At 40.0% G+C, this 15287-nt stretch overlaps 1 protein-coding gene across 1 annotated transcript in view; it reads right to left on the reverse strand.

The window, feature by feature from the left end:
• The window catches only part of CFAP43 (cilia and flagella associated protein 43), an 85955-nt gene that overhangs the window by 7748 nt on the left and 62920 nt on the right, over window positions 1-15287 (reverse strand). Inside the window, exons 21-31 of the mRNA XM_090279547.1 lie at window positions 13984-14088; window positions 12841-12957; window positions 11716-11943; window positions 9995-10201; window positions 8304-8377; window positions 7929-8025; window positions 7334-7459; window positions 4926-5045; window positions 2705-2812; window positions 1127-1213; window positions 140-228 (exon numbers count right to left, since the gene is read on the reverse strand). Coding sequence (XP_090135673.1) covers window positions 140-228; window positions 1127-1213; window positions 2705-2812; window positions 4926-5045; window positions 7334-7459; window positions 7929-8025; window positions 8304-8377; window positions 9995-10201; window positions 11716-11943; window positions 12841-12957; window positions 13984-14088 — 1358 coding nt within the window. The remainder of the gene's footprint in view (window positions 1-139; window positions 229-1126; window positions 1214-2704; window positions 2813-4925; window positions 5046-7333; window positions 7460-7928; window positions 8026-8303; window positions 8378-9994; window positions 10202-11715; window positions 11944-12840; window positions 12958-13983; window positions 14089-15287) is intronic.

Raw genomic sequence — 15287 nt, forward strand, 5'->3', positions numbered from 1 at the left:
AAGGCACTTGAACATTTTCATGTAAAAGATGTTAGACTGAATATTTCCATCTAATTGGGAGAAAAAGCTGAAATCTAATAACATTCCTGTTCATTTACAAACTATTTCTCAGAAACATGAGAGCAAAGGAGAAACAAACCTTGGTCGGCGTTTAAAAAGTTTGTAGAGCATATCCACCTGATGACTGGGAATTTCAGAAAACTCCTTTTTAAAGCTGCGATCCAGAACCTAAACACAAACAGATCATTGCCAGAATTGCAATGTTTCAGAAACATTTTATTTGTTGACAATATCCTTTAAAATATGGGGTTGTATCACTTTGATTTTTAAAATCCATGTAAACTTCGTTTATAAAATAGACTTAAGAAATGACTACTCACTGCACAAGAATTTCTTAAAGATTTATTTTGAATAGGAAGCACATCAGTGAATTAAAAATATTATTTCATTAAAGAGGTTTTAAAAATCATTCAGAACTGCAATTTTACAAAATAATATTTACCTGTAGAACATATAAGGTACTCTAATCTATTATTCTTTTTTTTTAATTTTTTTAATTTTTTTTATTTTGGTTTTTCAATTATAGTTGTCCTCTTTTCCCCTAATTTCTCTCCCCCACCCAACCCACCCCCTCTCCCGCGATCATATCCCTTCCCGTTGTCCATGTCCATGAGTCTTTTATACAGGCTCTTTAATTAAACCCTTCCCTTCCTTATCCCCCTTCTCTCCCTCTCCCCTTAATCTATTATTCTTATTCTATTCCATTCCATTCTTCTTTATACACTTTTCTATTCTATTATTTTTCACTATAAAACTGCTGATCATAGTCTACCAAACTGATAGCATGACCAGCTAACGGGGCCTGCAATCTGAAGTTCGCAAAGCCCTAAAGTGTAGACAATCTCTTTCATTTTTAAAAAGCTCAAACCAGAGAAGTTTACAAAAATTTATTTTACAGTGATTTTCGGAAATATACAGTGGCATAGAATGAAGTTCACCCATAACTGAGAATTATAATAGGAGAAAAGTCTATGAGGAAGTTAAATTATACTCCTTCTAATCTTCCCACAAATCCTGACAGCAGCACTGCACTGCACTGGTGGGGGGTTAAGACGGTGCCTCTCACCTTGTCTTCTGCCAGTAAGTTGTCATAGTTCTCCTTGTACGCATCGAGGTCTTCTCTAGATTTTCGGATGGCCTCTGAAGTCTGGCCCTATAATGACATGAGGAATAGCTAGTTGTAAGTGTATATTTTTCAGAAGAAACAGAAATATCAGAGGTACTAAAAATAACAAGGAATTTCCTAGTACAAGACAAGACAATATTTATAGAGGAAAGTAAACCAACTGGAGACTTTGGAAGAACGAACATCCAATCACCCGTTTCTGAGTATAGCTAGTTCTGTATGCGAGTGTGGCAGTGACCATGGAGCTAGCTACATTCTTGGCAGGGCATATGGATTGTCTCACAGGCTTGGGAGTCACCTGAACTTGGGTTCTGAGGGACAGAACATATAAAAGGACAATGGCAGACCACTGACCCACAATTCTGCAGCAACTGGTCCCAAACTGCCAAGACTTAGAAAATAACTTGCAGATTTCTTAATTTTTGCCCATTTAGAACCAACCAGAGAAAGTCAATATACTCCCTAAATGAATCATGTAGGTTGCCAGATTTCTAATTAACTTGCCCCCAGATTCTTCATTCCAAAATCTTCAGATCAGAGGGTACCGGTAGCCCTGTCTCTCATTCATTGTAACGCATTCCCATCCCTCTGCCTGCCTTTGAGTGTCTGCCAAACACAAATAATGGTGGCCGATTCCCTTCTTATACCAAGCTCTGAATGCATAGTCCACTTATTCTCATTTGGGTGGTCTTTGTTTGTTTCCACAGTTCCAGTTCCTGCTCTACTTTATACTAGTGGGTGACTTAGGCATGTTGCCAGCCTCTCCGAGGTGATCTCCACGTCTGTGAAGGAACTCCAAAACCCTGTAGGGTTGTTATGAGGAGGGTTGTATTTAGGTGCCTTGCATACGCTGTTTAACAGACTCTTAGCAAAAAGTAAGTATGTCTGTCATATATGACACTTTAAATCATTCATTCATAAATGCCTTTTATTAACTTTACCAATAAAAGCTGACATATTTTGAAAATTATGTGAAAGCATTTTTCTTTCATTGTCTATTCATGCTTCTGGTTATTAGAGTTTTTCAGAATATGACAGTTTTATTCTTTAAGATAACCCATTGCTTACACGATTAGTAAAACTTAGAGGGCCAAAGGTCCAGAGAGAGCAAAATTCCCTTGTGAAGAGCTCGCAAATAGCTTAAAATGCTGTAAGTCTTGCCCAAAGTCCTACAGCTAGTCAGTGGTTAAAAGCAGGTCTTTTCAAAATAAAAATAAAAATAAAAGCAGGTCTTTTCAACCATGAAGCCATATGGCCTCATTTTGTAAACCCCATGTCATATAAAAAGGTATATGTTTCTTTTGTCTAAATGACTGCAAATGCAGAATCACATACCTTGACTAACAAATTAAAGTGCAGTCTTAAACCTGACCCTGGGGCAAAGTTCCAGACAGGGAACCATGAATGCAGCTGAGTTAGGAATATGGAAGGAAGGAAGGGTCTAGGTGTGTATACTCTTGCTAACAAGGAGCATGTCTATCAAAAATGCTGTACTTGGATATCAGATACTATACTTACTTTCTCCTCCTGCTTCCTTATAAGATAGTTGTTTAGGAACATTTCTCTGGAGCTTATTTCTTCATCCAACAGTAAAGAAAAAACAAGGTTATTTATTTTCAATTCCTCCTGTAGAAATATTTAAAAGAGGAGGCAGTGATCAATACTCTTACCCAAGAAAGGGTTTTCTAGTGAGGGTCAGAGACTTGGCACTTAGCAAGCAAGCTCATGACATACAAGTAAGAGAAATCCTTTTTAAGAAAATGAGGATATAAACTGTTACAATAACTACTCAGTTGTTTTGCACTTTTCATGTTTTCAGTGTAAGATAAGACATACATACAGAAAAATATACAAAACAAATGTGAAGTTTAACAAGTTATAAAGGCAAACACCCTTGTAGTCATCATCAGTTCAGGAAACAGAGCTTTGCCACCACCCAAAGCCCCTTCCACATGTCCCCATCATAATCTCAGTCCCAATAACCACTGTTCCAACTTATAGTAATCACTGCCTTGTGTTTCCTTATGGTTTTATTACCCAAGTATGTATCTCTAAGCACTATATAATATGACTTGTCCATTAAAAAATTGTCACTTTTTAAAGTCTCTTAAACCCCTCAGATTGCCTGACATCCCTTTCTTTTCCTTACATTTATTTGTAGTCAGCTACAGTTTCACCTAGTATTTATGGTGAACTTATCAGTCCTAAAAGAAATCATTTAGTAGTCATCTCCCATTTCTTTCCACCCCCACCTCCCAAAGGCCTCCTTACCTCAGCCCCAAGGCAACCAATAATTAATTCTGTCCCTATGGATTTGCCTATTCTGGACATTTCATATAAATTGAATTATTCAATAGGTGGCCTTGGGTGTCTAGCTTCTCTCACTTAGCATGTTTTCAAGGTTCATCCATGTTGTAGCATGTACTATTTTTACTGCTGAATAATATCCTATTACATTGTTAAGCCATATTTTATTTATCCATTCATAATTGTTGGACATTTGGATTATTTTTGCTTTTTTGGCCATTGTGACTAATGCTACTCTTATGTCTAACACTGCGGTATTCATTTCCGATCTTCCCACATCTAACTACCACATACATACATACACTCCCCTCCTGCTGGGCTACTCATTATGTTCTATCTATGGCCATGACTGCTGAGGAGTGAACCTCTGCCACATCTACAGGTCTTTCTGGGTCCAAGGAGCAGCTTCCTTCCCTTAGCTCTTTAGCTCTAGAGATGATACTGGTTTCCAATTGCTTCTAGTCCCCGTGTGCTCCACCATTCCTTGCTGTCTCCCTTAACCCTGCCTATGCCTCAGTAAAGAATCCCTGCATTAAACTGTCTTAAATGAAATCATTTCAGTAGACCATTTTTGTTGGGATGCTGAGGATACAGACATCCCCCTGAATGTTCCTTTAACTACCCTCATCTTTTTGGGTTGGTCCTCTTGTTCTGTTGAGACACAGCTTCCAATTGCTCCCTGAGAAGAGGTGCATATAAATTTTTGAGACCTTGCATTTCTCAAAATCTTCTTCTTCTCTTACATTTAGTTGATAGTTTGGCAAGGTATAGAATCCAACATTAGGAATAATTTTCCCTCAGAATTTAAAGGTTTTTCAGTTCTTCATCTCCTTGCTTCTAGTTACTGCATACTTCATTGATATTGTTACTGCTGAATCAAATTAAGCCAGATTTTTCATCTGACCTTTTGGGCATGGGGAGTATTCATTCATTAAGCATATAGATGAGCCCACCCCTTTGTTAGTTGCTGGAGATACAGGGATGAACAAGTAAGACTTAGTCCTTATCCTCATGGAGCTTATAGTCTTGGGAACACTAAAAAGTAATCTCACATAAGTTAAAATTCAGTTGTAATAATAAGTGATAGAAAACAAGAGAATAAGGTATATAATAGGAAGCACTAACCTAGTTTGAGGAATTGACTTTTAAACTGAGACCCAACAGATGAATAGATATAGGCCAGAATTCAAAAAAGCTGGCAGAGAATATTACAAGCAGAGTTGGGAGGAAGGACAAACTGGTGTGTTCAGGACACCAAAGGAGAGACAGTGGCAAGTGAGGGGGAGGGTGGCATAGATGAGGCCAGAGCAGGAGCCAGGCCCAGAGTCTGCAGGATCTTGGTGCCAGAGAAGGTGCTGGTCTTTATCCCAAGAACACCGAGAGGACCTGAAGCTCCTTAAAAAAGAAATTATGTAGGTAAACTTTTACTTACCTGGTTGACAACCATCTCTGCCTTCACTCTCCTTTCAAAGAGTCTTTTCAAATGCTCATCAAAATTCTGTGTGCTTTCTTGAATTGAGTTTTGAAGTTTCTTCAATTCTGTTTCTAAGGACTGAAAGGAAGTCAACAGCAAGTTAACATTTAGGAACATCAAGTGCTCCTAGGAAGTGGTGTTTACATTTTTCCACAAGGATGGGCAAGTGAAGGGCAGGTCGTGTGAGGTGTTCTGGGTGCTCCGGTCCCTTTCAATCAGTGGTGTTCCACTTGGATTTGTTTTAATATATTGTGAGTCTGAGATTTTTGCTTAAAAAAGACTACACTGGAAAGAAAAGAAGGTAAAATCACTGATCATTACTAATGATGCAGGTGGAAGTAGGCCTAGTAAAACCAATGACAGCAAATTTTTCTAGCAAATTTTGACTGTATAGGACAGAAATTTCCAGGCACACAATCAGGCCTGGAAAAATATCTTGGTTTTCCTAAAAGCTGTAAATACATCTTAAGGGAATTTTTTAGATTTTAAGGAGATAAGAAGTGTGTATATATTTACACTCTCTCTTGTTTTTTTGTCTTCTGTTTTGTATGTTTGGCCTTTCCAAGTAGTTCTCCATTAGCGGAAAAAGTCCCACCTACTTCTTAAAAAATTCCACTGGGATATAGAGCTAAGCACACAATAAGTAAGTGAAAAGCTATAAATTTATATTAAAAAAAAACAACAAAAAACCCAACAACATCTGCAGATCAATTCTAGACATATTGTTACAATCAATTTTTATCTTTAATTTTTTTGTAACTTTTAAATTTTGATATGATTTCAAATTTACAGAAAAGTTACAGGAATAATACAAACAATTTTCATATACATTTAATCAATTTAGTTATAATATTCTGCCCCATTTGCTTTAACACTTGCTCGATACCTATTCCCCTGCCCTTTTTTCTCTCTCTCTCTTTAAAGATGGAGAAGAGAGAAGATGGGTAGACAGTGTGTGAAGTGGTCCTCCAGGACCTGGCTACGCAAAGTGTCGTCAGCTCACCTGCAGCAGCTGTACCAGCTGGCTGCTTGTTAGAAATCTGAGGATGCTTCCACTTCCTCAGAATGATGGAATCCAAATATGCATTTTTAACAGATCCCCAAGGTGCTGTGGACTAAGCTAGCTGAGAAATGGACTAGCATCTCTGAGCAGCTCTCAGGACCTAACAGATTAAGGGGAGGTGGATAAGGGTATGGGGGTGCAGATAAATGGTGATGGAAGGAGACATGGTAGTGAACACACAATACAGTGTACAGATGATGTTTTGTGGAATTGTGCACCTGAAACCTATATAATTTTGTTTACCAGTGTCACCCCAATAAATTCAATAAAAGTGAAAAAAAAAAAACTAAAGAAAAAATAGAAAAAGAAGATTAAGGCCATTAGAATGAAACCAGTCAGTATTTTTTCTTTACCCACTGCAGGTGTAGGTGCAGAGAAGGCCAAGTCCTGGGCTTAAACAAGGCTGGTTTGACCAGGTGAGTATGACCGCGGAACAGCGAGGTAAGGATGCGGGCAGTGCACTATCTTAGCGCGCAGATCATGGAGTAAATGCCACCCCTTCCTTATATTCCCTAACTCCTTGAAATCTTCACTGCACTCAGAACCATTCATTTTGGCTTTCAGGTAGGTGCTATCTTAGGATAAAATGCAAGGACACTGTTAGAGGACTGCAGTGAATAAAAACAGGACAGGTTAACAACAGGTTCACATAAGTTGTTCATGAAATGCAGCCACTATAAAGCTGACAAACTGTCCTGCCTCAAATGACGCTATGACTTCACTTTCTTCACTGAGGAATAAACATTATTTATTCAGTCATATACCATCAGCTTTTATATCTCCATTATAATTGTAAGTGATTTTAATGTGGGCATGTTTCTTTGTGGTGAAAGAAGATAAAAGTAAAAGAACTGCTTTGCAAAAACTGCAGATTAGAACTGTAAAGCATGCGCTGCGCTGACTGTGTTCTTCCCTTAAGACCTGTCCTTGCGACTGAACGCAGTTCCAGCAGGAGCCCTACAGAACTCATGTAGCCACCGCCGACACAGAGCGGCGCCTCGGACACACTGTGACAGGCGGTCATTTAGCACCTGGAAGGCCAAATGAGTTTAATGACATGGAGAAATGTTGATATTAATAAGAACTTCAAAAAACATTGACATACGTTCTTTTTTGTAAAAAAAATGTTTTAACTTTTTAACTTTTTCTCCACTCACTTCCCCAAATTCTCTTGACAATTTCATTTGAAACACTAATCCTTAAACTACTAAAGACAATGAGAAAATCAAGCACACTTAATTTGAAAATATATTTTAAAAAGACTTGGCTATGGGAGGGTATATTAATCCCTTGCTCTTCTGACCTTTCTATACTTATCTCTTTCTTCATTTAACTCCTTGACTTTTTTCTCATAGTCCTTGAATTGTTTCCTTTCCTCTTCAGTCCATACAGCATCAGGTTTTACCACGAAAGCAGGCTGAGAAATCACCTGAAGATATAAAGGAAAGCATATACTGTAGTTCAAACCTACATGGAGCAGTACAATAACAGCTCAGTGTTATTACAGTTAAAAGCAAGAGCAAGACCCGACACTTTGACCAAAATATAAGAAAAAAATGTAACAACTGCTCTTCTGTAACTTAAGTGAAGTTGGGCAGTTTGGGTTGTATGCAGACTCTTAGGTGACAGGTTTGGATGTTTGTATTGTTATCTTCAGAGCTAGAACTACGCCTGAGCTTCAGGGACACCTACATCAGGTATCAAAGGGAATGTTTCTTGGGAGAATAACAGGTGAAGCGTTACGCCTGCTTTCAGTGGTGTGTTTATAAGGTACTGGAGGTTGCGGATTTGTTGCTATAGAATTTCTGAAACTCAGGTTCACGCAGACAAAAATGGTCAAATTTAAGTAGTTCTCGTCATCCCATTCCACCTCCCATAAGGAGGTCCAGAAATCTCACCATTCTCAAAATGTCCTCCTTCTTGACTTCCAGAACTCCTCCCATCATGTCCATCAGGGCTCGCCGTCTGACATCAGAGGCCTGAGGAAGAGCCAGGGTCAGTGAGGGGAGCTGACACAGGAATGGGACACTCTGGTGGCACCACGGGCAGCCACCCACTCAGTGTTAGAATGGCTGCGTTTAGGATTGGGGAGAGTGAGCGGGTAGCGGGTGGGGAAGACCACTGAGATTCTAGTGCTCTCCGACCATGACAAATGTGTCGACATGCTTCTACAGTGGAGTTCAAGTACAAGACTATTAGACCAAGTTAGGACCAGGTGTCCTTGAAGGAAAGGGGGCCTTAGGTCCTGAGCATAAATGCATACCTGGTGCCATTGCTCCTTTTTATGGGTCATAATCAATTCTGTTTTGGCCTTTTGCCATGGTTTAACATGTTTTTGAGCTGCAATCTGAAAGAAAATACATAGTTTCCTGCTGTTATTCTTACAACATTCAACTGAACTTTCCTTCCACACACCAAGAGAACATTAGAAGGTATCAAGGGGACAAAGGGTATATCCAGATTTTACAACCAGTTTCGTATTTTTGAAATGGGAGGGTTGGCAAAATAATTGTGATTTCTCTATTAGCGCTCTAAATCCAACTCTGTCACTAAAGAAATTATAACAGGGGACTTAGTTTATATTGGAAGGGAAGGGGTCCAAAGAAGTGTCATCTAAGCCAAAGCCTGCAGGACGGAGGTCTTGGGAGGTCCTGAGAGGTCCAAGTTTGGGACAGCCCAGGAGGTGCGAGAATGCAAGTGTGGCTACAACAGAGCAAGGCTGGGGGAGCAGCAGGAGTGCAGGGGCCCGAGGTGGGCATCCCGAAAGGGGCTCACGGTGTTATCCAGAGTGAAAGCAGCAGCCACTGCAGGGGTGAAGCGGGAGAAGGGCAAAATGTTTGCTTTATAAGATCACTCTCCTAAAGGCAGAAGGAATGAGCGTCTGAGAGGAAGTGGGTGGGGTTAATTATGCACACACAAAGTGACTGCCCTGGGCAGGGCCTTGGTGAGAGCCACAGAGTGGGGCCCTTGATCAGGTCCTATGGCCAGAGTCTGGTTCTGGAAGAAAGGACTTCCTTAAACCAGTGCAACAGAGTGTAGAAGGGAAGTACTCTGAAGTATAATGATGGTGTTCAAACCCAGCTCCGTCACTTACTAGCTTTGTAACTGTGGTCAAGCTACTTAACCTCTCTGTGCCTCAGTTTCCTCTTCTGTAAAATGGAGGTAACAGTGGTACCTATCGTATAAGGTCTTACAATGATAAATTAGTCTCAATCTATCTAGGACACTTAGAACCCTGCCTGGATTTTAACCAGGATTGTGTGTTTGTTGTTACTTTTAAGCAACATTGTTACCCCCTACCCCCCAAATAATCTAGCTGGTTTCAAGTGAGGTTAGAAATGAAATACAGTTATATTTTAATTGTTTTCCTTAAGCATCCATGTTCTTGTAACTGTCTCTGTGCTAAACACCTTGCAAGAAGGCTGTCCAGCAAGCCCCCTTTCTCTGGGACCCAGGCTGCCCTCATGACCTAGATAATTACTGGAGCTCTGTCAGCCTCCCCCCCCCCCCCCGATATGAACCACCCTCCCTGTGTACAAGCCCTGGGCCGGAGCTACGCCAAGGAGCCCCTTCCCAGGTAAATCTGGAATTGGGACTAAGAGAGTCTAGTCCAGATCAGCTGCTCTCTTGAGTGTAGGAGATATAAAGTAGAAACTGCTAGAGAAAGCTAGAATGCAGAAAGAAATGAGCTAAGAGATGAAGAAAGGCTTCCAGACTCCCCACAAGATTCCCGTCTGAGGCTTTTGCTTCTTCCTAGACTTGGTGTCCAAATCTTCCATGAACTCCTTGGGACTCATAAAGGAAACCCTCATTATTGCTGAAGCTATGTCAGCTGTTTTTGTTACTTGTCATGGAGAATGCTACCAAATACAGTAACTTCCAGGAGTGCAAACAAGGTGAGTAAACAAGAGGATGGGGACATGTCAAGGGAAACAAGGGAAGGGGTAAAGTAGCCCGCCAGTACCTCACTATCTTCCACGACAAGGGTCCTCTCTGGCTTCTCACAGTCATCAAATTCTGGCTGCCAGATCGATTCTTCCAATTCCAGATTAAAAATAATTTCTTGAATCCTCACATTTCTTTCCTTCACATGTGCAATTTCAAACTCTTTTTGTTTATAGGCAGCATCAAACTCCTTATTGAAAACAGTTTTTACCTTGTAAATGATATCCTGAAATATCAATTTGTTACTGAATACACAACATGTATCTCTGCTGGTCACATGATCCCACAGTTTTACTTTCCAGTAAAGTAATCTTTCTAAAATGCTGTTTATATTAAGTCACTTCTCGGTTCTGTAACCTCCAGTGCCATCCCACTGCATGTAGGATTAAGGCAAAAACTGTTATACTATAACCCACTTCCCAAAATGTAAGTTAAACTCAATACAAAGTTATGTTGATAAATGCTGAAGTGGGTGATGAATAGTTGGAAGCTCTTTGTGTATATCCTGAAAAATTATCATAAAATATTTAAAAAGCAATATAGAGTACCTAAATTGGGAAATGTCTTTTCTTTGGAACTGTGTTTGGGGGAGATGTGGCGAGGAAGACATGGCCCATAGGGACCGTTCGGAGACTCCACCAGACAGGCACAACCACACACAATGTTGTTCCTATATCCAGTCAGGTTATTCTCAGGTTGGAAGGAGACGCAGGCTGGCTGATTACTGAGGTGGCAGTGGATCTAAATGGATTGTTCCCATCTCTGCTGGGTACAGTGGGTCCATTCTAAGTAACCTTTATTTTACCAACTGAGTTCAGTCTATATATCAGTCCTACTGAAGAGGAAGTGGTTAAAACAGGGTGGGGAAATGATCTTAATTACTGGCACCATAATTTCTCTTGGGCTGAAATCACCTTTTTGTAGGAAAATGGTTTTAATAAAGCAGCAGGAAAGTGAGGCCTTGAGGACATGGGTCAGCAGAAGTTGAGCAACAAGAGATAACTAAACAGTTCTTAGTACACGTGCACAGGAATTTCAGGGGTTGAAGGAGAAGAAGAGAAAAAGAGAGGAAGAGCAAGCAGAGTAACGTGGCAAGAGGCTAGCGCTCCAAGTGCAGACATGGCTGCAGGACTTTCAGGATCAGGAGTAACTGATGTTAACCTGAGACCCTTTGTGTTGGAGTAATCTCAGTGACTGAGTTTTCAAAAACCTTCAGTAGGCATGCACAGGCGTGTTCCGAGACTGACTTGTTTGGTGGGAAGCGAGGAGTTTGAGCTTAGTGGCTGAGGGGTGCTGCACCTTACCCCTGAGCCCTAGAAGTCACACAGATCTTAGAAAGGAAATCGTATTTCCCCAGGTTAAGGGCACAGAAGAGTAATCACATCTCCATCACACGAGGAGGTCCTAATTGACATCTGGGTTTCCTAAAAGATGGCATTCAAGGATTTCTTTAATCGTTGAGTTTACTGAAGATGTAAGTAGAAGAATGGTCTGTTTGGATGTCAGCCAGTGTAGGGTGATTTTTATAAAACCTGTTTTCACAGAACCCAGTCTAAATGGTTGAAAGCAACTCTTGTACCCAAGCTCTGCTTAAAGAACACAGATGCTAGCCCTCTGGATATCTCCCAGCGTACTGTAAAGACATCATTTGAATGGCAGGAGATTTCAACCTGAGCCTTTGTAAGACACCTCATGGAGATTTTTAGAGATTTTCAGGGATAAAGAAACAAATTCACCCACTTTCAGTAATATAATTTGGTTGATTTTCTCCTCTCTGGAATGAAGTTCCAGTTGGCTTGACAACAAAGAGGCAGGTATCCCAAAATCAGTACTTAGACTGCCAAGCAGGTAGTTGGGCAAGTTGGTATCTCTTACTGCTACATCTTCTTCCTCCTCTTCATCCTCCTCTTCGTGATGCTTTTTAACCAAGGTAATAGCAGACTGAACCTCTACAATTTCCTTCCGTAGCTAAATATAGAAAAAGATGACATGGAAGTTATGCAACAATAAGAATTCTCTAAAGGGTGATTTCGTGACAACTTAATTATTTCAACAATCACTTTAAGATGATAAGTATCTGGTCAACAACAGATTCAAAGTGATGAATAGATCTTGAAATTGCTGCAGAAGAGATTAAAGCTTTGGAAACTGATAAACTGTGGGTAAGTCAAAAAAGTAAAAAATTGTCCTTGTTAGTATTTTGCTGTCAGGATGACAGCTGTTTGTGAATATTTTGAGTCTTTGTCGAAACTTAAGCATTAACAAAATTCACCTTCTCTTCATATTTTACAAAGAAACATCTGCATAGGACTGGTGGGAACAGGTTAAAAAGAATTAAGTATACCTTCATTTTATGTTTCAGAAAAAGAATGGATGCAAGATTCTGGCCAAAACAAAACTATACCAGTGGGGCAGTGTTTTTTCAGGGGTTTGACAGAGGTTGCTGCTTTTTTAAAAGCTGGAATTCTTTAGGAAAAAGTGTCACTCCATCAAAACAGACACTACTTCATCTTTGGTCAATTATCTTAAAATACAATTCCTACAGATAAGAGAAGATAAAAAGAGCACAGGTGGATGAAGACAACTTCTGAGTAGGTCAAGAACAAAACCCCAAATGCCATTTTAAAAAGTATAATCTCATATTTAAAGGCTAGCCAGTGCTGTATAGGATATAGGCTTCTTGATTGTGTGGGCTTGGTTCTTCTACTGATTAGAATATGTTCTGCAAATTAACAAGCAATGAAAATATAAGTACAGACAATATCTAAACTTAGCCTAAATTGTATCCCAACTCCAGTCTATGTGAAGGAGACCTTGAAATAAAGCACATCATTTATATAAATACACCTTTATTTAAAATTGTACCTTTAAACACTTCATTTCGATCTTCTTTTGCTGCAAAACTCTATTCACTTCTTTTAGCTCTTCATCTGTGCGTTCTTTTGTTGGGAAGTTCTCAACCATGTAGGGGATGTGAAAGCCCTTGTTGAAAAAAACACAAAATAAGTCCATTTTTAGTACAGCTGTGTGTATCTGGAACGGGGTGAGGGGTGATTTCCCTGATTTAAATTAATTCATAGGTTATCATGCATAAATAAAATTGAAAATGGAATCTTTCTTTAAAATAAAACAATGTATTCCATTAGCACGGGTGTAAACTTTGTATAAAAATACTGTGCTTTTGTGAAGAATTTACTTCCAGAGTAGTGGTTCTCAAGCAGGAATGATTTTGCTGGCCACCCCCCCACCCCAGTTCCTTGGGAACATTTGGCAATGTCTGGAAACATTTTTGATTTTTACTAATACAGGTACTGGATGCAGCTGGGGTTTAGTAGATAGAGGTCAGGGATGTTGTAAAACTCCTGCCATAAAAAAATTACCTAGCCCCAAACATGCTGCCCTTGAAAAATACTGATTTTGAGCAATACACAACCACTTCAATGTAGCCTGACCATATACTTTATTGGTCAAATGGGGTAGGGGGCATATTTAAAAATGAAGAGGGTGCTGTTAATAGTTACTCTAGCACCACAGGTATAAACTGGGACTTTTTGGTCACCCTACACAAAGAGGGAAATTGTGTTGGGAGGAATCTCAACGAAAAAACATGAAAAACAGTCCTTTAGACCATGTGAGGGCAGGCACAGGTAGAAATGTGAAGAATATTATGTTTAGTTTTCAGTCTCTGTGGATGGTGAGTGGTCATTTGAAACAGACATATTAAGACCTGGATGCAGGTAGTATAAAGAGTGGCTAAGACAAATCTTAAGAGATACTAGCTTGGAAGTGCACAGGGACTGAGCAGAGAGGGAAGAAGGAGACAAGAAAAAGTGACCCACTTAGGTAGACTTCAGCACAGGAAGGGGCAAGGTATGCTCTAAAGGCCTTTTGGTGTATATAGTTCCTTAAAATTATTTTAAAAACATTTTCTGCCATGAGACGTTCGATGAAAAGTCTCACTGGCTAACCTAAGGAGTGGTACCGTCCATCTGGAGTTACAGCTGTTACCTTAAGAGCTCGCCCTTTCACAGCCATTGAATTCCAGCATTCTTCTTTAATAAGTTCAGTCAGATAACACTTGGCTAGGTTATACATCTCCGCGTCTTTCCTCATCTTGAAGAACATAGATGAAGGGGAGAATAAAAGTGAAAATGTGGGCTCACAAAAAAAAAAATCTCACTTGTAAATTCACTAACCAGATAGCACTGGTAGAGTTCGCTCTTCTCTCTCCCCACACAGCGCCGCCGCTCTGCACTGAGACACACTTCGGTGGGGATGCTTCCCCGTCTTTGAGAACCTTCCCTGAAATTCAGTCTGGAGGCCGGGGACTCCCTTCCTTGAGGACACAGGTGGCGGCGCAAACACCTCTGAGGGCAGGCAGGTCCCACACACGAGCCAAGGCGGGTGCGTGGACCGTGGTCCGGCTGCGGTGGGCTGGACAGCTCCCAGGCTCGCTGTCGCAGTGCTGGCTGGTGCGTGCAGGGCGGGGCAGTGAACCTGCTATGCCAAGTCTCTCTGTTTTATTAGGAAAGTATGAAATTTGTAATGTGATGGAACTGCCAGATGTCTACATGTTGGTTTAATTTTTGTCAATGTGTATTTAAAGTGCTAGTTTGTGACCTCTGTCTTGGGGTCTTCATGGCATTTAATTCTATGATTTAACTCTACTGCTCTTGGGGATCACATAAGTTACCTTTTTTCTGTTTAGAAACATATGTGTTACCTCAATTAGTTTTATCTGCTTTAAGTAATCCTATTAATTAATATTTAAGTGATTAAATATTCTTATTTTAATAAAGTTTGGCAAAAAGCTGATATGAAGATGAGACCCACCAATCTTTAGTCCTCAGGATACTCTTCAGAACCTTTTGTGCATTTTATTTTGTTGGTAGAATTATTAGAAACCTAGCTAAAAATAACACCTGCCCACCAGATTAGAAACTGTCTTATTTATTTATTCATTTATTCATGTTCATTTTATTCATTGTCCGAAGAAATACTTGCTTATTTTGCAGTTTACTTCTTTTTGATTTTTATCCATTGATAATAGCTAATATAGTTTCAAATGATTTTAAACACTAAGTTTTAAATAACTGTTTTGGCATATCCATGGTCAGAACCTGATTCCCAGCCCTCCCGTCTCCACTGCTGAGGCTATTGGATCTACCCCCCCAGACTTAGTCCCTAATACTTTGTCCAGGTTGTCTACCGGGCTTTGGTCTTTCCCATATTGTTGAAATAATGGCCTAGGATGTCTAGTAGCCTGGTCCCTTTAGCACTGGGATCCAGGACTGGTAGGTGCCACTAACTCT

This window comes from Furipterus horrens, unplaced genomic scaffold, assembly GCF_987537825.1.
Source record: "Furipterus horrens unplaced genomic scaffold, mFurHor1.1.pri manual_scaffold_5, whole genome shotgun sequence".
Classification (NCBI taxonomy): domain Eukaryota; kingdom Metazoa; phylum Chordata; class Mammalia; order Chiroptera; family Furipteridae; genus Furipterus; species Furipterus horrens.